Below are 27,405 nucleotides of genomic sequence, written 5' to 3' on the forward strand. Positions count from 1 at the left end.
TTAGATTTACTAAAAGTAAGCTGAATCGTCCAAACAGTTTACTCAGAAAGATAATACATTGACATTTATTACCTTTTGAAACTCGCGCCCCCGGCATTCAGTCGAAGTGCGCATGTGCAACGTTGTGCTTAAACAACACAAGTGTAGCTAACTATTCCGGGGTCGCCAACTATTCCGGGGTCTATGGATATCATGCGTTTTTTAGCTCAATGATATCATGGCGGAGGTGAGAAAACCGAAGCCAAACATCACGGAGGAAGCCAGTACAACAGTGCACTTACTCGCAGAGCCTGTGGGGGTGCAGTTCAGAGAAAACCGGAGAAAACGCTATGTATTGCTTTAATATAGAAAATCACTTTTGTGCACTACAGAAACGCATCATACACAATACAATTTAACCCTCCATCTTGGTGTACAAAGTCAAAAGTTGTGTCAACCAAATGAGGCTCAATGCAAAGAAAGAACAAGATTTGACACACTGAAAAGAAATCCTTCTTCCCTTAAGTACCCCCTTTAAAAAAACAACAAAAAAACAAGAACTCTCCTTTACAATGAATCCTTCTGTATTAAACTGTTCGCAGCCCTGATAAAGGTATTGGTACCAAACCTTACCCAACCTCTACATCACAAAGACATATCCTTACTTGGGGCTCATATTTTCTGTTCACTGACTTGTCTGTCTGTTGGGAGATTGTTGGCACAAAGACGGCAGTAAAATCGTAAAACGTAAAATCTCAAAAGCTGAAAGATCCAAGTCCTTGGTGAATGCACCACCGGTTTGGGTCAAGAGGCCTGGCGCTTCACTGAGCCTGTTGTCTGAAGGGCAGCCTCCGGGGTGGGGTGGGCTGGTGCTTCACTGGGCCTGGTGCCTGGAGGGCAGCCTCCGGCGGTCTTTGGTTGCGTTCCTCTTCCTCTTCTTGCTCAGGAAGTTCTCAAGCTTGCCGCTTTTCTTCAGCTCATGATACTTCTCGGCCAGCTCCAGTTTCTTCTTGTCCGCTGGGGAGAAATAAGAAAAGGCAATAAGGATTTTATTTGAATAAAATAAGGACACTTTATTTGAAAGGGTGTGCATGTGACTAGCATGATACTGTCATAACCATGACATGACACACAAAGGAATCTCCTGATATGGAAATATGTTGGCGTGTGCCTGCGTGCACCAAAAAAGCATTACATTTTAACTCGCACACTCTCAAGAATAATATCCAAACGTTTTGTTTACAGCTCTGTTGTGGGCCTGATTCGCAAGTATGCGCGTTTTGCCTCACGCAACCGCATCCAGTTCCATGGAGGCTCAAGAGAATTGTTAGCAGCAGCATTAGATCAACAAAACGCAATGCAAATGCTAACTAATGCACAGGTCTCGTAGCATAGTATAGTGTTGTGGCAAACTAGAAATACCGCTTCACGGATGTATGCCTCCGCCAAGTCAGGTTTCTCTAAACATATTGCGTGAACTTGACCATAAGTCAAGTGATATTGACCTTTGACCACCAAAATCGAATCAGTTAATCCAGGAGTGCAACTGGAGATTCTGGCCAACTGTGAACAAATTTCGTCAAGCCGTTCTTGAGATATCTCGTTCACAAGAATGGGACAGACGTACGGACAACCCGGAAACATAATGCCGTCCGGCCACAACTGTGCCGGGCGGAGGCATGAAAATGTGAATATTACTCTTGAGAATAACTCGATTAGGCTAAACCTTGTAAGAAATAGCATTAATGTTAAAAACTCTGTTAAGAGTTTTACTCTTAAAGACTTTAACTGCATCACTAGTTGCATAAAGCCACATGCATAATCAAGTAATAAATGATATATATATATCATTATTTTCAGAATAACTTGGGCTATCAGAATATGAAAGATGCAATGATGTCACATGAATGTATAAAGAGGTATAAAGAGGTATATGACCATAAAGACAAAAGACAAAAACTAAATGGAAACTGAATCTCACAAATTTGCTTAGAGAGATTAGCTCCTCAAAACTGTTTTACCAAGTATTGGCAATCAGGAAAAAATAACCAACACTCTAGACACCCAAAAATAAAAACTATTCACATATACAATTAAAGTACACATGCTTTTTATAAGTGGGAAGTAGGAGTGCCATTTAAATGAAAATCTACATATTATTGATCAGATAGACTATTCAATAGTGTTGCACGGTGTATCGATACTAGAAAAGTACCGCGATACTGTCGTCAAAAACGGTACAATACCCAAATTTAAAGTATCGATACTTTAGGAAAGACAGTGTTTTAATAAGAGCCGTATATATTGAGTCGCGTTCATGCGACAGTGAAGCCGTGTTTGTTTGTAGGCTATAGCGCTCTGCTTCTCTCTCCCAAGATCCCCGAGTCGCGGGGCAGTATGTGTCGCTCTGTCACTGCAGCGCAACAGTTTTAACTAGTCTAACCTGAGATGGCTACAAGTACAAATGTCGACCGTCCACAGCTTGTCGATAAAGCTGATGTGCACAGCGAAATCTGGCATTATTTTGCTTACAGAGCCGACGGTGAGGGCAAGCCCACGGACATTACAAAGCCCATCTGTAAACGATGCTACAAATCTATAAAAACCAAGGGAGCCAATACGACCAACCTGGCAAAGCATCTTGCAGACAGACATGCCGACCTTTTACAGTACACAAAGAATTCAAAGAGCGACAGGTTAGCGAATGTGATAGAAGATAAGATACACACAACAGCAACACCAGTACTGAATACAACCGAAGGATATTTAGTCTACCTTATGTTTGAATGTATGAATGCACAATACATTTATTGCACCAGATGATAGCTAGTGAAGCTAATTTTCATCCGTAGCATGAGATTTTTAGCTAGCATAGCTGCAGCCTGGCTGCAAGCCTAGCTCTCTGCCTAGCACACATGACAAAAAAAAATCTATACCTGCTCCGACCTCCTAGAGCGAGAGAACTGTTAACCGTGAGACAATTATCTCTTCTGATAATTTGGAATAGCAAAAATGCTTCAATAGGCCTGGGTTAATTAATAGTAATAATAAGCTTTTCAAGTTCTTATGATTATCTCACAGTTTGCAACAACATAGGCATAATTAATTGATTTCTCCCCACACAGACAAACAAACAGATGCCAGCACAGTCCCAAACCACCCAGTCGAGGCAGCCTTCCCTTCCAGCTGTGTTTGAAAGCTACAGGAAATATAATAAAGACTCAAAAGATGCAAAAAGACTGAACAGAGCACTAAAAAAAGCCAACAATTTAAAGTTCCATGTTCTGTCATCTATTATTCCATTACTTTTCCTTATGTTTTAGATTTTCGCCGTGGTATCGTTTCGGTATCGCGATATTTTGGCCAGGTATCGTATCGTATCGAAGTCATAATTGTCACAGTGACCTTGACCTTTGACCACCAAAATCTAATCAGTTCATCCTTGTGTCCAACTGGACATTCTGGCCAAATTTGAAGAAATTCCCTCAAACTGATCCTGAGATATCATGTTCATCAGGCCAAAAACGCCTTTTGTGAGGTCACAGTGACCTTGACCTTTGACCACCAAAATCTAATCAGTTCATCCTTGAGTCCAACTGGACATGCTGGTCAAATTTTAAGAAATTCCGTCAAGCCTTTCTTGAGATGTTCGCGTTAACAAGAATGGGACGGACGGACGTACAGATGTGAGAACATAAGGTGGTCACCTGACCCGCGTTATTCTAACAGATGCTTTATGGCATTCCGCACCACCACTCGCATGCCCATAGAGGGTGCAGTAATACTACTCATTGACCCATTGCTGTAGCTCATCTCGGACATAAGATGAACCTACTTTGTTCTCAAACTCCTTGTTATCAGTCTGGTTGTAATTTCATTATTACGAACAAAGCCTATCTATCTATAGTATCTATCTCTGTAACTGTCAGGTCAGGTCTATATCTGTTAACTCATATGGAACAAGGTATTGGGACAAGTAGAGGTTTAATACAGTAGGCTAACTAGCTAGCTAGCTGGCTAGCAGTGTTCTCATGGAACATGACCATCAGGACGAGTAAGCTAGCTAACGGAGATGACTAGAGATGTGTTTGAAATGGTTCACTCACTCCCTATTCCCTATGTAGTGTTACCCATATAGTGAAGTACATAGGGACTAATTTAAAAGTTTGGAACACTACATGGAACGTCATTGCTTCGGATATTCATGGAATGTACACAAACACCATCCACTTGACACAGGGGTCAGATGTCAGGGGTCATGGGTCAGCTAGCAAGCTAACTACTGTACCAGTTAGCTAGCAACTACGTGGACACAGGCTGATCTACTGTACACAATTGGACCCAGGAGTGTTCTCATATGGAACTAGGCTACAGTTGTTTCAAGACCAGCAGTAACGTTAGTGGTTTAATTTTTGTCCTTCGCTTGGCTATTCTTGTTGGGGTGAACTGACCAGCTGTTTCAAATCGCCGGTATAAACAGGAAGAGATGCCCACTTCTATAACTGGATCTACAGTACACAGCAAACAAGCATAACAGTGCGTCATGAAGACCGACAACTTCCTACAGTACCTCCTGGAATACCCCACTTAAAGGTCTTTCACATTCAAATTCTCTTGATGGTCTGGGGATTTGCGAGACGTGTTAAGGGAGTGCATCAGTCGTGATCCTTGACAGTAGGCTACCAGCCACATTATTGGAATCCTGGAAAATGTTGATTGCGCTCGAAAATCATGAAAGCATAAAGGTAAAAATGCAGCAATAGAAGTAATCTAGATGAGATGGCGGTTTAAATGAATGGCAACACGTAGCCTAGAGGAAAGTCCTCACGCGAGCATCAATTGAGGCTGGTGATAATGCTGATAATCTACAGTAGGGCCAGGGTTGCCAAGTCTCACGCATTGAGCATGAGACACGCATTTCAGCCTCTTCTCACGCACTTGTGCGTGACAACTCTGCTGCGGAATGGCCGGTCATGGCAAAGCACCCGCTAACGTAGGCTACCCCCCCTACGATCCAGGGCTAGGAAACAGGTTTATTTGAATATAAAATCATTTGTAGAAGGGGGGGGGGGGGGGTTGCAATAGTCTAGTCCAGGTTCGCTGGCGAGCTAGTCAGATGGCGCATGCATGTGTGGACATTGTATTCTTCAACATTCATTGGAGTGGTCCAGTTGGCAGCCTTTCACTTTAATTTGTCACCTTTGCTAACTTTGAATTACGGCTGTAAGATTTGATGGGGATGAACTACTGTATCTCATACTGTATGTCCATTCAGATAAGGGATGGTTGCAGAATAATCATGGTCAAACCTGTTCCACCCTACGGACCCGCGGGCGGGTCCAGCGGGAACAACACCAAAAAATATGCATGCATAGTGTACAAACAATATTACATTGATCTAATATTTGATTGTTCATCAAAGAAGAGGTATTGGCGCGACAAACCCAACCCTCCATGAGCAATTTGACCTAGCAATATGCCTGTAACAATTTTGGTGGTTTATTACATAATGCACCAAATTATTACATTTTCTTCATAAAGAAGTGCAACATTCTGTAATAACCGAGGCAATATGTAACAACTTATTACAAAATACGTCAAAGTTTATTACATATTGCGTTCAAGAATATTATTTCATAATGTGGCAGATTATGGCGTTATTACATAATAATGTGAAAATGTATTACATTATTACATAATGCACGATTATGAGGCTACATGAGGCGGCGCTACAAGCTGAGGGAAAAAAAAATGAGATTTGAACCCCGATCGCCGATGCGATAAGCGAAGGATCAACCAGATGAGCTAAACATCCACTCACTTATCCAGCGGTGCAGACTATAAAAATACATACATGCAAGACAAGAATAAATATATATATATATAGGAAATTAAAATACTAATGTGTAAAAGAGAGCGATCTATTTGTCTGTCCGTCCAACCATCCATCCATCCATCCGCATCCTATGTGTCCTTGCTGGCACACGCCGGCCGGTCGCCACAACAGTAAGACGCAAGCCATTGTAAACGCCACTGGCGTCTGACGCATGCCACTATATGCCACTGCCGTCTGACGCATGCCATGAAAATGCCACAAACGGCGCCATTGGTGGCTGGCACATGCCACTCTGATCGACGCATGCCACAAAAGACAAAAGTGCCAATGGCCACTAGATGGCGCATGAATGCCTCGCCAGTGGCGTATGTCGAGTCGCCAGTGGAACATGTCGGCGCCACAAAGTGTTCTCGCTGGCCCTCCTGCGAGTGGCGCCGCCGGTGGCTGTTTGGACGCATCCACTCAGCGCGCAGCTCTTCAGCCAACTGGAGGATGAAGTCGCGTCTGGGGAGGCTCTGTAGACTATGCGTCTCTCCACCAGTCCCCAGCGAGTCCAAGCTCCCCCAATGAATAATACTTATTTATAATAGCCTACATAGCGCAAAACGCGAAAACATACACGATATTTTTTATTTGAATGATCTTGAATATATTTAACAATAGGAGGTGCAACAGAACACAATTTCAGGGAAAGTCATTGACTGGCGGACTAGTTTTATTAAAGGTATAACATGGTCATTTTCATGGTCATTTTTTGAGTTTGTAAATGCTATTTGCACAAGAGGACATTGAAGAAACACAATAAAAACATTAAATATATCCGTTTTGTAGTTTTGAAGAAACTGAAAGCTTAACATTTTCAGTCCAATTTGACTCGGGGTGAAAATGCTCCAAATTCGTGACGTTTTTCCCTTTGTTGACGTCACCCTAAAGTTTGAAAAACCCGCCTCTACTCCCCTGCACCCGCCTCCAACAGAAATCTGTCTGGCTCCCGCACCTGCTGTCTTTGCGCCGTTTCACCATCTATCCAACATGGTAAGGCAGCTCTGAACCCTTTCTCATCTTGAGAATAATTGAATAGTTGCAGTCTCAATGATGACCACCTCTTATTTTAATATAATTTGTACGTTTTATAGGCCTAATTGTATTTGTGGTTGTCATACATATTGGGAAGTTTTTACCATGATCTCCGTGTCTGATTAGTAGCCAACCTAGCTAATGCTAGATAAACGAACCATAACGTTAGCTGTAATTGGCAACAGTTTTTAAAAAGCTGTCTGATCCAGCTAGCTATCTGTCTTTATCCAGCATGTTGACGTTAGCTAGCCTAATGTTTGGAATGATAGCTAGCTGTGTTAATTATCCTAGCATGCTAACGTTAGCTCTCAATGCATTTGCTTTTGGTAACCTTAGCCCTCCTGTGCAATGGCAGAAACACAGCGCACCATACTGTACTCTTCCCTGGCATAAAATCTACTTGCACCAGGTGCAAACTGTGCTGTAAGGTTTCCGAAGCGATAGCCTACCATAACTGTTGTGAGCGTGCTTTGTTGTATAGGCCAATACAATAGGCAACGTTACGAAGTCAAAGTTGGATATAAGTCAGTTTGTCTCCACAAGAATCTCCCGATTATCTCTCGCTCAAACTTAATTCGATATAATGTAGACTTAATAGCCTATTGTTGTAATTTATGCTGTTTTGCATATGCAAAATAACGATGCTATTACTAATCGCTTTTATAATTTGCCCCCTTTTCTTGTAGCCCGATCACTACATTTCCAATACTGGGACTCGGGAGGTCCAGGTCCCGCGCTTCAGGGCTCTGGAGGTGTGCAGGTCCTGGAGGACAGGTTGCAGCCAATGTCACCTAATGATATTATAAATATGTTACAACACCGCCCTGTTTTATGAGAAATTAGCCTGTCTTAATTTAATGTCATGTTGTATGCGCAACAATTACCTCGGAAAATAAAGACGTAGTCCTACAGTACCCGTGCGGGTTTTTGTCATTTATTTATTCTCACATTGAGATCTTAACTTGATCAAACACACCTGTGTACTGAATCGTTTGTCCTAAGGTCTTGTATTGCAGCATTGTGATGCGCATATAGAGGCTATTGTGCTAAAATTATGACTACATTTCAGGGTGGGTGGAGGTGAAGATATTAAGACAAGTTATTATGTTCCTTTCATAATTTACAACTCCAAATAATTGTAATTCTGCAAAACATTCTGAAAGTTGTGTAAGCCTAATCATCACTGTGGCATCTGCTCCACATAATGTTGATCATCCCAGCACCTCGATCCGACCCAACTTCAGGAAGCATTGCGCATTTTGGGATTAAACAGCTCCAGTAGCGATATTCTATTATAACCAGAGGGCATTACAATAACAATCAAAACGAGATCTATTGACTGCATGACCTGTTAGTCTCCAGACTCCGGAGTAGGCTATACCCCTTGACCGCTGCGCTCACGGAGTCGTGGTGCACGGCCCTCTGTCTCCAAACTCATCGATTATGTTGAATCGCTGCTCTACGCATGCAGTCTGCCACATATTAGTAGGATCAGTAGGCTGGCCTATATGTAGGCTACATCCCCAGCCCCTTTCTGCAAAATGTATTGTGTTGCCTTTTTATGTGAAATGAGCTATAATGATTTAATTGATCTGACTAATAATCAGTTATTGCAGTGGTTTTCCGCTCGATTCCCTATATCACCACAACTGACATATGTTGAACCCAGAACAGTAACGTTTCAGTGTTCAACTGGCTTTGTTGGACACCTACTAAGATAAATAACGTTAGACTGGTGAACAATGCGGATGTTATGTCGGTTTCACAGTGCAAATGATCTGTCTTCTGGCAAGACCCACAATTGCAATTATTTGACTAAATAGGTACTGTTCGTAGCTGGCTGAAAGCTATAACGTTAGTCTAATAGCCCAAGCCTCCAAGCTTGCGTGGCCGGCTGCAGGGTGCTTTTTCCTCTGTGTCGTGGGGGAGACGTGCCGTCGTTATACCTTTATCGTACTTTTCCCAAATAGGCCTAATGCAAATTCGAGGATACGGCCTGTTAGGTAGCGTGTATCTTTATAATGTGTGGGGGTTAATATGATATTAAGGACTTTGTAAATGCCCCTGGTTAGCAGCTAGAAAAATGGCTATTTATCTGGCTGTTGCGCGATCTAGCTCTTGTGTTGTCTAGCTCGAAGCGGTGGTAGCTATGGTAACGGGGCACACGCCTGTCAATCATAATGATTCCAGTTGGTCATTTGCTCAGAGAACTGTCAATCAGTTGTTATGAATCACGCCCAGTTTTGAGTGAGTGAACTTTTTGTGGCAGATTCAGACCTATAAAAACATATTTTAAAAGAATTTTTATGGATGAATTCTGAAATAGTTAAACACATTTGTTTTGTTGTTGCCTAAAGATATCTGTAAAGTGTTATATTGAATTACCATGTTAATCCTTTAAAATATAGTTATGTGCAAATGAAAACCCACATCGATTTTTGGAAATCAGATAAAGGCGTTCACAAGACCATTTCAATAATCGCATTATTACCATTATCGAGTCATGATAGAAGAAGATGGATGGATCGGTTATGATTGGCGTAGGCTATAGTGTGCATGTGAACACACTCACTGTCAAACCTGTATGCACAAGATAGTTAATGTCCGGATATAATTGGCAATAATGAGTGATCTTTACTCATGGCGACTATGTCAATTTTGTATGGATCCACACCTCCGTTCAAGATGATTTTTTCTTTGTATCGTGCTGAAGCCATAGCCTACTAATACGGTATTCGGATGAGCACAAAGAGTAGCTTTTTCCCGAATAGTAAATTCGTACGAATATTGTAAAAAATATTCGGGAGGGGGGAGAACAGTCAAATACTGTATGAGCGAGCAATTCGCGCACGTTCTGTCTGCTTGTTGACATGACACAACGGGGGGGAGAGAGAGAGACACAGAGGCTTGCAGTCTCACACCTGCTGTCTGTCTAGAGGGAGATGGAGAGAAAGTTTGGAGCGCGCTGAGGAGCCATATAGTAGGCAGGCAACGAATGTAAGCAGCACCGAGGGCTTTTGTCCCTAGTTAACTGGTTTATTGAGAGGAGCCATATAGTAGGCAGGCAACGAACGTAAGCAGCACCGAGGACTTTTGTCCCTAGTTAACTGGTTTATTGAGACAGTTATTAGGGGCCAGGCAGCGTAGCTGCCGGAACCCTATTGTATTTGCCTATATTATTATTATTATTATTCTCCTTCCACTGAAGTCTAACTTCCCATGGACAAAAAATCGCCAAAATTTGCACAAAGCTCCAGTCCTATACCCAAAGTCCTCAACCTGCATTGTAGGTCAATAAACCTGAAGGTGGCGCTACAGCAACAGTCTAAAGTTTAAAACTTTAAAAAAATCATAACAAATCAGCCATAGGTGCTATCACTGTAAAACCACCACGTGAATGTAGTCCCAAGTGAGATAAAACCTTCATACGCTTTGACCTTGCAGGAATTTTGAAGTCCATCACTCTGATTTCTTCATAAACTGTAAAACCTATCAAACCTATCTCCTCCCACATTTTTTATTCAATTGACACCAAAATCGATCTACTGTATCTTCAGACTGTCCTTACCAAACGATCCTCACAGATTTTTGAAATATGAAAAATAGAGCCCACAGCACTTCAAAAAGTTTTACTGTTAACAGTTCTGTATAGTTCCTATTAATTCTCGCCAAATCAATGTCTGATCATCCTCATAAAGAGTGACAACATTGGCCACATATCCAAGATGTAGTATGATTTTTTTCAGAATTTTATCTCAAAAATTGAATTTTTAAAAATATGTTTAATTCTGTCCTCTGAAACCAACACTACATACAGAGAAAACTACATTACCCACAATCCAACGCAAGCTCCACGAATCTGAGACATCGCTGTTGGCAACCCTACCCAACCCCCGCCGAGGATTACAATGACTAAATTGATTGATTGGCAACTGACTGAGTACACAGCTGCTGAAGTTAATGTTCAATTATGAAAAAAAAAAAGCTAACAAAACCTGTAACCCACATTTTTCAATCAATTAATACTAAAGTTGCTACACTGGATCTTCAGACTGTCATTCACAAACTCATTGACCAGATTATTGAATTATCAAAATTGAGCTTACAATGCATTAAAATGTTTTACTTATTATTATTATTCTCCATCTTCCACTGAAGTCTAACTTCCTGTGGACAAAAAATCACAAAAATGTGCACATAGCTCCAGTACTAAACCCAAAGTCCTCAACCTGCATTGTAGGCCAATAAAGCTGAAGGTGGCGCTACAGCAAAAGTCTAAAGTTTAAAACTTTAAAAAATCATAACAAATCAGCCATAGGTGCCATCACAGTAAAACCACCACGTGAATGTAGGCCCAAGTGAGACAAAACTTTCATACACTCTGACCTTGCAGGAATCTTGATTATTATTATTATTCTCCATCTTCCACTGAAGTCTAACTTCCCGTGGACAAAAAATCACCAAGATTTGCACATAGCTCCTCCAGTAGTATACCCAAAGTCCTCAACCTGCATTGTAGGTCAATAAACCTGAAGGTGGCGCTACAGCAACAGTCTAAAGTTTAAAACTTAAAAAAATCATAACAAATCAGCCATAGGTGCTATCACTGTAAAACCACCACGTGAATGTAGGCCCAAGTGAGACAAAACTTTCATACGCTTTGACCTTGCAGGAATTTTGAAGTCCATCACTCTGATTTCTTCATAAACTGTAAAACCTATCAAACCTATCTCCTCCCACATTTTTAGTTCAATTGACACCAAAATTTATCTACTGTATCTTCAGACTGTCCTCACCAAACGATCCTCACAGATTTTTGAAATATGAAAAATTGAGCCCACAGCACATCAAAAAGTTTTACTGTTAACAGTTCTGTATATAGTTCCTATTAATTCTCGCCAAATCAATGTCTGATTGTCCTCATAAAAAGTGACAACATTAGCCACATATCCAAGATGTAGTATGATTTTTTTTGAGAATTTTATCTCAAAAATTGATTTTTTTTAAAATATGTTTAATTCTGTCCTCTGAAACCAACACTTCATACAGAGAAAACTACGTTACCCATAATCCAACACAAGCTCCACGAATCGGAGACATCGCTGTTGGCAACCCTACCCAACCCCCGCCGAGGATTACAATGACTAAATCGATTGATTGGCAACTGACTGAGTACACAGCTGCTGAAGTTAATGTTCAATTATGAAGAAAAGCAAACAAAACCTGTAAAAATTAATAAACATATCTCATCCAACATTTTTCAATCAATTAACACCAAACTTGCTACACTGGATCTTCAGACTGTAATTCACAAACTCATTGACCATTGTTGAATTATCAAAATCGAGCTTACAACGCATCAAAATGTTTTACAAATGTTTTACGATACGAATGTACAAAATGAACATTGGAATGTCAACTTTCTTGTTGTCCTATTCTCTCGCTTATTGCTCCTAAACTTGTCGGAAATTGCCTGGCCCCGCCTCATCGCTGCGAAGCAGCTTTAATTGGATTTTGTTTTCTTGTCGACATTGATTTTTATTAAATAAAACATTCTATCTATTATTCTCACCCCATAACTCAAAATTAAAGAAAGCATATTTAATGTTAACATGCTGTTTCAGTATACTGTAGGCCTACGTTTCACAATTTTGTTATTTTCGTTCTTTAAAAGTACAGTAATACAGGAAACTAACTAAACTCAACTGTACACACTTACTGCACTACTTTTTGAATGATTGCTCTTTTTCTTAGCTTATCCTTTTTTGCACTAGCATTTTGTACGTACTCTTTGCACTGTCCTGTCTTAGCACTGTCCTGTCTCATCCTTGCACCCTGTCCAATGTTATGTACCACGACCGAAAGCAAAATTCCTAGTACGTTGAAAAACTACAATGGCAATAAAAGAAATTTTGATTCTGATTCTCTCATTTTGTTTTTTGAAATAATCCGCTATAGACTCCTTCATCTTTGTAACTTTTGTCGATAAATGGATACTGGACAGCAGGTGGGTGAGGGTGTTGCGTTGCCTGATTGTGTTCACTGGGGCGCTAGATGCGTGCTCTACCTTCCTGCACTTTCATCGTTTCATGACTTTCATGGTCAGAATGCTACAAACGCTGGTGGTGGGGTGAGTCTAGCACGGCCATGGTCAGTAGGGCTAGTGGTGGGGTGAGTCTAGCACGGTCATGCTCAGTAGGCTACACGCGCTGGTGGTGGGGGTGCAGGCGAGACTGTGCATCATGCACTCGCATGAACGCAGCTGCGTTCAATTTTAACTTGCGCACGCTCAAAAAACAGTCACATATGCAACCATTTTGGTCACAGTCTGAAGCCCTGAGAGGATCCCCACTCTAGTTCACTTACAGCTCTTCAAGAAGAAAGGCTCCAGGCCCTGGCCGGCCATCTCCCTGCGTCTCCTCTTGAACTCCAGCTCCGCCTCCCTCTGCTGCTCCAGACTCTTCCTGGCTCGCTCCTGGTTCTCCTACAGACGCACCGTTAAAACGGAAAACTATTAGGCCAGGCAACGCATCAATACCAACCTGCCATTGAGATTTTTTTTCCCAACGGTGTCGAGGTTTCAATATGAATGAACCGTACTGTTTTTTTTATTTCAAAACATGCATGAGGGTTAGTTAAAGTTGTTTGTGTGTGTTGTGTTAAGTGCAAATACAAGAGCAGCACAGTAGAGAAGCCACCATTCTCTTCAACAATACAGAAAACTAACCATTCTTTTCAACAGTAAAGAGAACCCACCATTCTCAACAGCACAGATAACCCACCATTCATTTCAACAATAAACAGAACCCACCATTCTCTTCAGCAGGAACTGGAGCTTCTCCTTCTGGTGGACAGGCTTGGTTTTTTTCAGCATCTTCTGCACAACCTGGAGGGTGACAGAGGCGTACGTTTGACCTAACGTGTTACTTTACAGCAGTAAAAGACTGCATGTGTGATCATCGTGATCAGGTACCACCTTATGGCTTGAAAAAATATAAGCATGCCCTTGGAGAGACTAACATGTACCAACTGGTACCCTAGCTCAGCTGGAGAGACTCTCACAGGTACTAAGGGGTACCCTAGCTGAATCTGTAAGAGCTGCCAATAGCGACATAGGGGATGAGTGTTCAAATGTTCTATGCACTTGAGTAGCTGAATAGATTTATTAATCTGTCGTCTTTACTGTATTGCCTGATGGTGTAACTGTATTAAGTAGAGGGTGTGTGGGAAATGATTGGATCTGTGCTGCTGTCTCTTTCTGTGTTGAAATGTTGGGATGTGTGCTGTTGTCTTTTAACTGTTGGTTTTAAATTAACTTTGACATTACTTTTCAGCCCCTTTTTTAAAATAAAATTATCTAACCACAATCATCATACAATATCGTAAAATACCCTGAGGCAAACGTCAAATGACAAAATGCAAGGCAGAAAAACGCATTTTAAAATGTCAGCTTTTAACTACGTTATCTACTCACTTCTTTCTCTTGTTGCCTAATATCATTCATGAATTTGTATGTTTTCTCAAAGATCTCTGGCTTGTATTCACCAGACAGGTCATCGAAACGAGGATCTCTGGACACCTGAGAAGAAAACAACAGGGGAAGAAAGATGCAGTGGAGTGAGAGAAGCTGGTGTTTGAATAGTGTCAAAATGACCTTGCCCTCATAGTACACTCTTACCGCTTTCTTCACAGGGACTACTTGTCGGAGAAATGGAGCAGGCCTTTTGGCTGATATCTCCATGGGCCTAAAGCAAAGGCATAAATAATAATTACTAATAGTAATTATTATTATCAAGGGGTCTTTATTTAGCCACATGCAACACAAACACACGTAAATGAGCGGCACACAGCACACACATCTATAGCTGTCACCCCTGCATTTATTCCATCCAAGCTGTCCTCCTCCAGGGGCAGCAAACCAAGTACAAGTGCTCTGGACTGAACAGCGATTTGTTCTTTGCTTTACTTTGACTTTGCTTCCATCTTTCAGATAGTGCAGTCCTTGCTCCTTGGTCTCGCCGTTGCTTGCATTTTTCAGCTGATCGAACTAGCCCTCGTCTCCACTAATACCATTCCTAATCGCGGTTTTGTGCTCTGCGATGCGTAATTTCAAATTGCACTTGGTCTGTCCGATATAAACCATGCCACAAGGACACTTCTGTCCTTGTCCTGTCCTGTCCGTGGGTGGTGGAACACCTTAGTGTTCATGGTGTTAGAGCAGTGAGTACACCTGCCAGGTGAAGGCAGATGAAATGCATAAGAGATTCAGACAGAGGGGCTATAAGGAATCTGTCATCAGTACGGCCAGGGACAAGATGAAAAATGTAGAAAAGGAATCCCTCCTTACGCCCCCAACGACAAAGAAACACAGAACAATAGAGTCACTTTTGTGTCCGAGTTTAACACCTCCTCTCAGGCCATTAGTAAGATTGTCCGCAGACACTGGGGCATACTCAAGTGTGACCCTCAGTTGAAAGTCATTGCTAGCCTACCGCTGAGATTTTGCTATAGAAAAGGCAGGAATATAAGGGATGCCATTGTCTCTTCTGTTTATAAATCTCCTAGTGATAATTCCAATTGGCTCAAGAAAGAAAGCAGCCAACTGTGTGGCAACTACCGCTGTGGCAGGTGTACTCACTGCTCTAACACCATGAACACGCAGGTCTTCCACCACCCACGGACAGGACAGGAGTATAAGATCAAGGGTTTTATTAATTGTAATACTACCCATGTAATCTATATGCTTTAGTGCCCTTGTGGCATGGTTTATATCGGACAGACCAAGCGCAATTTGAAATTATGCATCGCAGAGCACAAAACCGCGATTAGGAATGGTAATATGGATTACGCTATCGCGAGACTACAGTGAGAGGGGCCTTGGGGCGGCCACTTCACTCAAATTCATGGGTATTGAAAAAGTCTCCTTGCCATCTACAGGAGGCGACATGCGAACACTTTTACTGCAAAGGGAGTCCTATTGGATTTTCACTTTGAATGCTGTGGAAGCCAATGGCCTGAACGAGTCTGGAACTTAATTCCTTTTTATAGACATGTTAATGCATCATGTATCTAATTTATGTATCTTTATATTGTGTATTCATGTATATATAATGTTCTGTGGTTTTCCATATGCTTTGTATACTTTGTGGAGCCTATTGCTCTAATTGATTGTGTTTTTTGCTATTGATGAATTGTTGCACTGTTTCTTTACCATTGCTCCTTTGATTGCAATTGTCTACCTGTGCGTAACGGGTGTGTCCTGTAGCCACACCCCTATAAAAGGGGACTGAATTCAGTCCTTCTGATGAAACCTGAAGAAGCGCTTTGCAAAACACCTTGTTTCTGAAATAATGTATAAAGTCAAGTTCTGGAGTGTGCGGTCCCCTCCTTCTAATACTGATAAGTAAACGGGACTTTTTTATTTTTTTGATTCATTGCTTCGGCATCTGACCAGCACCTCCGCCCTGTTGGATGTGCACGGAGAACCTCCTTTGTCTTGTGATGTGTCCTGATCTCAAGTTATTATAAGCCGAAAACAGCGGGGTCATCTCAGAATTTCACGAAGTAAATGTGCATCACCTGTTTAAGCAGCTGAGTTTAACACAGCTGTAGATCGGCTATTGCTAGTTTTGTGTCCGATGTCCCATTCATATCTCAGCCAAACACAACTATGCTTGAACTTTTCCACTTGCCAGCTTGTGCTTCTCATTATTATCTTTGGGGGAGTTGCTTGTGCACAGGAGGGATTCTTTATTGGGAAATAGCTGTTGGATTGTATTCAGACATAGCGTAGGCTGGTAGCCTACTGATCACAGCAAACCGAGGCCCTGTCCACACAAGCCGTGTACTTTTGCAACCGTGCATTTGTCTTCGCGGTTGCCACTGTTCGTCCACATGCAACCGCTCTTTCGGGCCCCCGAAACCGTGTTCGTTTGAAACCGGAGTCCAGAGTGACGTTTTTGGACAATTCCGGTTTCGGCGGTTGCGTGTGGATATAACCGCAGTCTTTTATTGCTCATCTCTATTGTTTGACGTCAGAGCGACGGTAAACACAGGTAAACAAAGGAAGTAAACAGTAGCTTGAAATCGTTCAATCACTCTCTATTTTCTATGTAGTGTTCCCCATATAGTGAACTACATAGGGAATGATTAAACGGTTTTCGGACACTAGCACATCGCAAGCAGCGCACATAATGTAAACAAACCGAGCACTGATGGCACTGGCAGCAGGTTGAAATGTACTCAGGTAGTATTCAGTTTTGAATGTTGAATCCCAAATAAATTGTTGAAATTCTAATGATGTGCAAGTGTGGTTTTGTCAACTATGATGCCGTCTGCTAATAGCAAGCTGTAAAGTTGCACAATAAGACCGTGATAGCTAGTTAGCTCACAACAGCAGCTTCCATAACATTAACGGTAGCTGTCGGTGGGTGGCTAAGCAGTTGGCCAACATTACAATGATGATTTCTGTAGCTATTTTGATGCTGCGTTGGTTCAACTGCTTCTCAGGCATAAACGGAGGCGAACTCAAACTAGCATTAGCAGCAAACTAGCTACAGGAATCATGGTAACATTAGCTAACTGCTTTTGCCACCGATAGCTACCGTCTTCTTCACGTCATCTGTTTGTTTCTGTCCAAACAAAAGATTCTGCCCTGCGAGTCGCCATTGTTGTTTGTGTTTTTTGAATTTTCCGCCTTTCCGCGCTCCTCTTCCGGTATCGACTCTGGCTTCTGATTGGTTAAAATGGCCTTTCGGTTTTAAGTTACACCACGACCTACTGCTTTGGCATGTATATTACATTACTTGGTAGCAGATTTTGCGGTTTCGTGTGGAAGATATCATTTTTTATCACGCCACTCGTGGGGATGAAGATTTTTGTGAAACCGGAGACTGAAAAACTTTGGTCGCAAAAGTACACGGGCTCGTGTGGACAAGGCCTGATATGCACCTTCCCGCGACGGAGGGTTATCAGCCGGGCTGAAGTTCCGTCTCTCATCGCTGACCAACAGCAGCTGCCAACTTGGGCTAATGCTAGTTAGCTAGCTTCATCGTAAATTCGTCAACCTTAATAATTTCCACACATAAATAATTTAAAAATACCGATAGCTAGTTCAATCATGATGTAACTAAGATATCGGGGAAAATTTTTTTTTCCATCAACAGATTTAGGGGGCACATGCACAGAAAGAAGAATCCACTCCACTCCAATACACTCCTGTTTATATGTGGCATCAATAGGCTTATCAATCATCGTACACTACCTCTTTCAATCCGATAGAAAATGTAATCCGACCGTCTGAATCGGATTGGCTAAAGTGGTTACATGAGACATTTTTAATCCGATTGACCTATCAATCCGATTATAAATGGGATTTTTGGATACATGTAAACGCACCTACTGTTGACCATCAAGTTATTCACAATGCTTGTGTATTACCTGTTTTTATTCAGACGTTTCTTCTTTGCAGTAGGTTGTTTACCCTTGGTGGCACCGTAGGCCATTTCATTGTACACCTTTGTTCCCACTTTGTTTTGAAACTTCATGATCTCCTCAAAAGACATTGTGGAAAGCTCTGTAAAAGACATTTAACACATACATTTAACGCATGCAAATGTGCCCTTCTCACTTTCTCATTGCCAGTGGTATATTTACATCTGTAACCCACGGCTGCGACCGCATAACAATTAGTATTAATGCGCCGTCAATCTCATTGAGAGGCCATTGATAAAATCAAGCGGTAGGCTATGCTTTGCGTAGCAACCACTCGCAGCAACCTCGCCATATCCTATAACAAAAACGCACTCATCAGTCCGTCTCCAACACTTCCACACCCCTACCAGCAAAAACGAGTGCTCTGGAGAACTGCACCATAGCTGGAAATATTCAAATAAACGCGAACCACCCGAATTATGCCTTATGGTTTATGTGAGCAAGGCCAACCCAAATAGGCGAGATAGCCTATGTTGCCTCGCAACCATTTAATTCAGAACTATAGCCTATCGTGGAAGATTTTGTAAATACTAAAATGATAAGAATGATCGGTAAATAAATGATTGAATGTTTCTACTGAGTGTTTTTGTGAATATATATATATGTAGTAACCGTTGTAGAAAAGCAATTGACCACGAGAGGCAGTGGGTAACACAGGATTTTACCACAGCTACGGGGCGTTGTTAGGCCTGACGCGATAGCGGATAATTTGTGTGGTTCACGTTTATTTGAATATTTCCAGCTATGGTGCCGTTATTAAAACAGTTCTCCAGAGCACTCGTTTTTGCTGGTAGGGGTGTGGAAGTGTTGGAGTCAGACTGATGAGTGCGTTTTTGTAATAGGATACGAAAAAGGCGAGGTTGCTGCGAGTGGTTGCTACGCAAACCATAGCCTACCGCTTGATTTTATCAATGGCCTCGTCAATGAGATTGACGGCGGATTAAAACTAATTGTTATGCGGTCGCAGCCGTGGGTTACAGAGAATTTTACCATGGCTGCTAGCCAATCAGAATCAAGTAAACTCTCCGTTGTAGAAAACTTGCTTAAGGGGAGACACGGTAGGTGAAAACATCGTTTTTCAACGCCCTGGTCAAATGTGAGATTTTGTGCTAGTTTGCTTCCATAACATGTCTTCTTTCATACTAGTGGAAATAAAACATCAAAAATACGCATTTAGATGTTTATTTTACTTCATTTAGTCTGTTTGCGTCTGTAGATTCTTCCTAAAATCACCAAAAGTTAGCATTTTTTCGCAACGAACCAGAGCGCGGCCGTCTTTTGGATCCGCTAATGTGATATATCGATAGATAGATCTCTCTCTCAAGCCTGATGTTATCGCAACCAAACCTGATAGTTTCATTTGTATCAGCAACCAATCGTGGAAATACAAAGGCGGATTTGATGCTAAACGTGAAATCTCATTGGCTGTTGTTGATTTCTGAGAACGTGATTGGTTCAGCGCGTCATGTGACACGTTTCCATTTCCTGATATCTAATCCAAACAATGCCGTCTGTAAAGCGTTCTAAACGTAATAAGCAACAACGACAACAGTGTTTGCCCGCAAGGTTGAACAGAAAACAAGAGAAACTAAATGGAAAGGTTTACATTTATGAGATATAAAGTGCCTATTCGCGCAAGTTGACATTAGCCGGTGCTAGCATGTCCAGTGAGCAGCAGGGAGATGAGGCTAGCGTTAGCATGTCCAGTGAGCAGCAGAGAGATGCGGCGCGTTTGAATGAGCTGATAACTGGGTTGATTATTTGTCCTAATTGTGCAGGGACTGGTCTTAAAATTAACATAGATCCTCAGAATAGTGGGTTATGTAGTACTTTGCTCTTAGTGAGAAATGGCTTTCGCAAAAGTGTCAACAACTAGGAATGATGTTGCATTTGATGTCAATGTGAGGATGGTCCTCTTAGCACACGAGTTAGGGTTGGGGTATGCAGCTCTCCAAAAGATTAGTAAAGTGTTAGGGATCCCAGGGCTTCATCTGAAAACGTATCAGAAACATGACAAGAGGGTGACAGGTAGGCTATTGAAACTCTCTCTCTCTCGCCAATATCAGAAGCCTATACATATGCACAGTAGTCTCCCTCTCTCTACCTGTGGCATTTCTACATGCATCCATAAACTGACCAAATAAACTGTTTTAATTTCAGTTGCTGAAATAGAGAGGTCTGGAGTCCTTGCACAGAAGCAGAGAGCAGATTAGGCAGGCAGATGTGGACCCAGAGGTAGGTAAGCTGACTGCCAATAAATGCAAAATGTTACAAAATTATTACAGTTATTGAGAATTATTACAATAATTCTCAATAACCAGCGTTCAGTGGACAACATGAAGGCGGCAATATGGGGTAGTCCGCTTCACTGATGACAACCCCATGCGCACCAGGAACATATTGTGGTTTTAGGACAGTTTTATGGACTGCAGCTGAGTGGGATCTACAAACCAGCTGCTTAGAATAGTTTTGTAGACTGCAGCTGAGTGGGATCTACAAACCAGCTGCCTAGAACAGTTTTGTAGATAGCTAGTGTGGTGCCATCTGAGGAGTGACTCTGTAGACCTATGGCGGCGTAGCCTGATGTCTCCTATGGTGTTGCTTTTGACGATGGTTATATCACTTGTTTGTGTGGCAATCTATATTTAGCTTCTATTGGTGTTTACCCTGCATTGTTTACCACATCTTGTCCTGTGTATTTATGAATCAGCTTACTCTTCATGTTCATTCATTCATTCATTCATGTTTTCTCCATGTAAAACGCTTAAAAAAACACAAAAAGCTAGATAATCTGTTTTCTCATGCATGTCCTCGTCAAATGTGTCTATCTTTGTCCATGATCTGTTTAACAAAATAATACAAGCTTTCTAAAAGGGAATGTTCTCTTCCCTACTAACATTGTCTCGTCTCTAGTCTCGTCTTACTAACACCCCACTCGTGGGCTGTACCTTGACGTGGTGAGTGGGCTTCCAACTAAACAGGTCTTACTTCTCTATACAAAATGTCTACTCCTGGACTATTCTGAATCCACAACATGCTGTGTTATTCAGTTTTCAGTTTCTATGTGTTTTCAGATGTTGTGTAATGTTGTTACTAATGATGTGATTGGATATTGTGTTTGTAAATATTGGTTTACAATGCAAATGTATGGTTTTTTACAATACAAATTTTCAAAGCCCGTTTTCTCAAAATGAGTTATTTCTCATCTTAGGGACATCAAAACCACCACTTGAGTAGCACCTACATACACCTAACTTTCCAGTTTTGTTCCAATCCATATTCTGAGAGTTTGTCCAAGGGGGATTTTTAAAATTTCATTCATAGCCTGATTTATATAACAGTTTATCCCTAAAACATGGCGAAAATTGGTCTTTTAATGACTGTTGGCAGTATTTTCTGATTTCTGAAGTAGTGTTGTCACGATACTGGAATTTCTAACTTCGATACGATACCTTGAAAAGTATCGATACTCGATACCATTTTCGATACCACGGGGAGAAATTGACAACATTGAGGGCATAAAATTTTCGATTTTTTGACCTGCTGAAAGCAGACTGTCTTCCTCAGCCTCGACAGCGCTCCAGACACACGGTCTATATCCAGGCCCTTGCTAATGGCTAGGTGTAGGTTGTGCCCAAAGCAGGGGACCCATGTGAAGTCCTGCTGAAATGTTTTTTTGTTATTTGAGGCATTATCAGTGGTGATGCCAGCCATATTTGACATGTCCAGCTCCCATGTTTCATGTACCATCTCCTCCAACGCCTCCCTCAAGCTGTCCCCTGTGTGCTCTGAGTGCAGCCCAACACAGCCCAAACACCAGCTCTGCATGTCCCAGGATTCTGTTATAAACTGCAGAGTTACTGCCATGAATGTGGATGTGGCCCTGCTGGTCCACAGGTCAGTGGTGCATGAAAAGAAGGGTTTCCCCCCCCAAGGCTCTCCATGATTTTATCTTTTGTTTCATTGTATAGGGCGGGGATTTCAGTGTACATGAAATGATTCCGTGAAGCATACTTGTTATTTAACTGTCCAAGAAGTTGTCTGAACCCAGGTTTCTCAACAGTATACACGGGGACCTGATCCATGCATATGTACTCTGCTACAGCCCTGTTCAGTTTCTTGGTTTCATTTGATTTTGCATCATACTTTCTTTGTTGTTCAAATACAGCTAGTGGGGTAGGCTGTGTGTGTGTCGCTTTTGTTGCTGTTCGATTCTCCTCAGCTTCTCTCTGGTACTATAAGAGAAGAGAAATATCACTTTTAAAAACCTTGGTTTCTCTTTAGATCCGACCTTTAAAAATAACTATTATCTAATCTAATCTTAGAAATTAAGTAAAGTTAATAGTACTGTGTGTTAAGCATAACAGCATCTGAGTTGATTTACTGACCATTAACTCAAGATTCCTCAGGCTTGATAGCTGGTGCTGTCCTGTTAGCCCAACAGCCATTCTCGAAGCTAAGCTAACTAGCTCTAGTTTACATCCATGAGCTAGCTAGTAGCTAGCTAGCTAATTCCCCTCAGCTATTCAGACGCCACATTGACTGCTTTGGCCCATTGCTGGATAGCTTTGAGGGGGATTAGCTAGCTTAGCTTCACGTTAGCTATCTTATCTACCGCCCCCCCCCCTCCCACACACACACAGTCAATGCGGCGTTTCGATAGCAAGCTCATGGATGTATTAAAATAGAGTTCATGTATTAAACTAAAGTTAATAGTTTACTGGGCCATTTTGTTTAATGTTTCAGTGATGTTGAAAGTGGAGCTGTCACCCTCTCTAAATTCTTTATAGAGATCCGCGTTTGCTAAATTTGTTGTGTTTGCACCTTTCGTTGGCACTACTCTGGAACAACGCTTGCAAATGGGCTTCGTGGCATCTTTAGCTTTTCCTTCGTCATTTGCTTCAAACCCGAAGTACTTCCAAACAGCACTTCTGCTGTTTTCTTTATCAGAGTCGCGGAGGCTCTGCACTTGCCATCTTAGGAGCGAGTGAGAGGATTTGTTGACCAGACAGGTCTGTGAGGGGGAGGGGGCGGGGCCATGTGTGCAGAGCAGCAGCGTGTGTGTGCCTGTGTGTGTGTGCCTGTGTGTGTGCGCCTGTGTGTGTGTGCCTGTGTGTGTGTGCGCCTGTGTGTGTGCGCCTGTGTGTGTGTGCCTGTGTGTGTGTGCCTGTGTGTCAACAACTCGCTGTAGGAGAGAAGACAGAGCGAGAAAGCCAGCTGGTATCGATAGTGTGGAAAATATCGATATTGCGGGAAATTAGTATTGAAACTGTTTTAAATATTCAGAATCGATATGAATCGAAAAATCGATATTTTTGACAACACTATTCTGAAGTGAAGAAAAGAGATATCAAAAATCCCCCTTGGACAAAGTTTGAATAGGGATATGTGAACAAAATGAAACAAGAATTTTGAATCTGGCTTGAACCAGTTAAAAAAATTGATTTCCTGAAATTATGCAAATTAGCGCATATTTAGCGCATATAATGCCTAATTTGCATATTTATCCATAAGATTTCAGAAAACGTGTAATACAAAAAAGATGCTCCTTAATGTACCTAACAAACTTGGGGAGTTTGATGGTGATACCTATTAAGGATTTTTTTTTTCCTATTCACCTGGGGTGTCTCCCCTTAATTAAACGCACTGAAGATTAACTGGGTCATTATACGAAAACATGCCATTTATGTTACTTGAACAAAACTGCTCTGTAAATCTGAATAAACAATGAATAAACAGTAAAACATTTTATAATTCAGTTTCCATGATGTCTCATAACATAAAAATAAATGTATGCTATTTTTGTTTTGTTTTAAAAGTTTTAAACACGTTTTTGTGCGAAGCGTCTTGACAAAATTGCAAAAATGACCGTCACTCAGTATGGTATTTCTACTTTCACTAGCTATTGAGGCCAAAAAAGTCAAACTATCATAAAAAAAAAAAAACTTTACTTAAGTCTCAAGTGTCCATTCATTACTCATGAATGGGTTGTATTATTAATATGTGTAAAATGTTGGAAAAAAACACAATTTAGTTGTGGCCCCATGTTGTCGTCAACCCTGTTACTTTGAATGAAAACACCCCTTCAGATATAATGGACTGTTCCGAAAGTTGCATAATTTCCATAAAGTTGCATCATCTGCCTTTTATGAAGTTGATGGTGGAAAAACAAGTGTCCTCTTCTTTTAAGTAGTTTTCTTTGAGTTATATAATGTCTGACACAGGGGGACAAGCTCATTGTGTCAGCCCTGTGACCACAAAAGCATGTTATTAGTAATTTGTTTGAAATTATAAATGTACATATTTATCACCATTTAAGCCTCTCATGAATGCACACCATGTGGTGTCATGACCTTGACCACAGAGCTAGCAATGGCTGCCAATATCATCTTCGTCAACCCTGTTACCGTATACTGTATGCTGACTTGTACATTTAGATTTACAAGTCTAAATAGGACTGGCAATTTGGTTATTTGCGATTCCAACGGGAAAGCTGCGCTCAGCAATGTTGGGGTTTATAGTCACGTCCATAACGCCCTAATAACACAGTACGTGAAACTGACGGGACACATTGGTGGTAGTGTGGTAACTTTGCGACGGTACCAACAGCGGACCTAGCTGACACCTAGCTGACACTTGCCTTTTCAGTCGCAAAATAACCAAAATAACCGTCCTCAAGGACACTGTAAGGGAACGTAGCCGTCACTGCTGCTTAAATCCGTAACTACGATGTAATTAAATAACGTGACAATGTGGTTACATCAGTCCCAATCTGACCTTATTGGAAATGTGTCACAGTAGGTCAGAACATTGGTAAATTACTTAGGTTTTAAAATAAATTTTGAAGTCATACAGTTACAGAATTGTAATAATGAGGAGAAATCCTGCATGTGTTGCGTGTAATTTCTCATTTACAGTTAATATTAACACTAAAGATTTGCAGTCTAGGCCTAATAAAAATACTGATAAAAAATATGCCTATGAATAAAGTCCTAATTTTGCAACCTAAATGTGAGCAATGAACGCTGAGCAGTGAACGTAAAACAAAGAATGCAAGGCATTGGGCTACTTTCTTAGGTGACACAATTGAAGAACTAGACAAACAAGTTACACACTCTGGTACAGTAGGTGGCTGTATGCACATTAAAGTTGTTTGCGATCCGCCACTAAACCCAGCAAAGAAGAAGAAGACGACGACCACGGGCTATACTTCCGTTCTGTTTGAAACAGAAACGATTGAGAAAGACATTTCTGCTTTTTTCTGTACATCATGGCTAGCTAAGTAGCCTACGTAAAATTACTCTGTCGCAATGATTGTTATAACTTTTGCTTTTGTGCAATTGTAGCTTAAATTGTAATGTTGGCTTGGCAACTTGAGAATATTTCAGTTGTGTACACTAACTTTTGTGAAGTGTTGTCGTGGGTCATTGTTTCCTAATTACGGGCAATGGTGGAGTCCTCTCGAGTCTAGCAGACTCGCGCGAGCTCCTGCACGTTCGTACTGTTTCATCGCTTGGAATAAAATGCGATAATTAGCTTACTCATTGATTTCGCATTAACCCACGACACCGTTAGTAGGTGTTCGTTTTTAGGCATTAATTTTTCCGAAGTTAACGTTAACAGAATACTAGAAGCCCCAACAACGGAGCTAGACTAGCTAGCAGGATTTGTTATAGCAGCCATCTTGGTGGTTTTGGTTACAGCAGCCATCTTGGTGGTTTTGGGATGTGCTTTCATGTTACTCTTAACTGTTGAAATGGTTGCTCATGCTGTCAAACGGGTAAAGAATTGTGTACTACGTTTTCACTCACATACAAATCCAAATTTTGCATAATAGGTACTCATGATGTGGACTACTAATATAGTGTCTTGCAAAATCTATTTAATTACTGAGGGTGAAGGGTGGTAGACATGTTGCCCTGTTCCTCTAAACGTGTCAGAAATCACGTGGTCCTGTGGAGTGTGCATGTCAGCCAATGAGAGGGTCACCCACTCTCGCTCTCTCTCCCTCTCTCCCCTCCCATGCTCTCAGTTGCCAACCTCCCAGTTCTTGTTTGAACTGAGCAAGAAGCAGGTGAGCGGAACAGGAAGAGGTGCTAAGACGGGGACAGGCGTCCTGGGACAGCACCACAGGCTCTGTGAGTCTTGTTCAGTTAAATGCCCTCATGAGTATTAACAGAAGAGCACCATATACATATGCACACATACACTCTAACATGTCGCTCTCTCCTCAGCTCAGCCCAACGGTCTCTAATGGTTCTGTCTGGCCAGCCCTTAGGTGGAGAAACACCTGATCATCAATATAGGCAGGCACACGTAAGTACAAATGCACATACGTTTCCATAGACGGGATAAACAAATGGGAATATTGATATTGAGTTAATGTTAGCAGTAGACATGTGAGATTCATAAGACACATCACTGATGCCAGTGACGCCACAATATCAGGGAAATGTAGCAATTGCTTCCCTGTAGTGCAAACTTGCAAGATTCGATCAGTTATTAACCCTTCTTGCCTTTTTTGTTGTTGGTTTTCTCTCTCCTCCTTCCTCTCTGTGCAGTTCTCCTGTGTGCTGAGCCGCTATCCCATGTATTGCCACTGCTGACAGGGTAGAGCTCAGCCCCATGCAGAAGTGAGTGATGAGGAGGGGGAAGATAATTTTCCCGTTTTTTTTTCCTCCAGTTTTAGGAACCGTCTCAAGAATGTGTTCCCCACTTTTATGCCTTTAAATCAGGGTTAGAGTATTCCAGGTGTGTGGCCATGGCCATGAACACCAGTAGAGGAGGTAACCAAGTATCTCATTCTCTCTCCACAGTTGTGTGGTTGTTACCCCCCACTAGCTACATATTCATTCAATCTTTATTTAACCTTGTGAATCAATTGAGTAAGCTCTCATTTACAATGACGTATAATCACTCTATATTTGAACTTGTACTACAGGTGAGAGAATCATTTTTAATGGTCTCTCTCATTCGCTCTCCTAGCTGTGATGTTAGAGTTGTGCAAGACTTGGGTGTTC

The 27,405-nt window shown here is 41.6% G+C and overlaps 1 protein-coding gene across 1 annotated transcript in view; it reads right to left on the bottom strand.

Moving 5' to 3' along the window:
- Positions 1–323: 323 nt before the first annotated feature.
- The window catches only part of rrp36 (ribosomal RNA processing 36), a 32,454-nt gene continuing 5,372 nt past the window's right edge, over positions 324–27,405 (bottom strand). Inside the window, exons 3-8 of the mRNA XM_084440645.1 lie at positions 18,332–18,467; positions 14,571–14,637; positions 14,367–14,471; positions 13,704–13,778; positions 13,259–13,376; positions 324–996 (exon numbers count right to left, since the gene is read on the bottom strand). Of these exons, the coding sequence (XP_084296771.1) occupies positions 854–996; positions 13,259–13,376; positions 13,704–13,778; positions 14,367–14,471; positions 14,571–14,637; positions 18,332–18,467 (644 nt within the window). The 3' untranslated portion in view covers positions 324–853. The remainder of the gene's footprint in view (positions 997–13,258; positions 13,377–13,703; positions 13,779–14,366; positions 14,472–14,570; positions 14,638–18,331; positions 18,468–27,405) is intronic.

This window comes from Borostomias antarcticus (genome assembly GCF_949987555.1).
Source record: "Borostomias antarcticus genome assembly, chromosome: 7".
NCBI classification, from domain to species: domain Eukaryota; kingdom Metazoa; phylum Chordata; class Actinopteri; order Stomiiformes; family Stomiidae; genus Borostomias; species Borostomias antarcticus.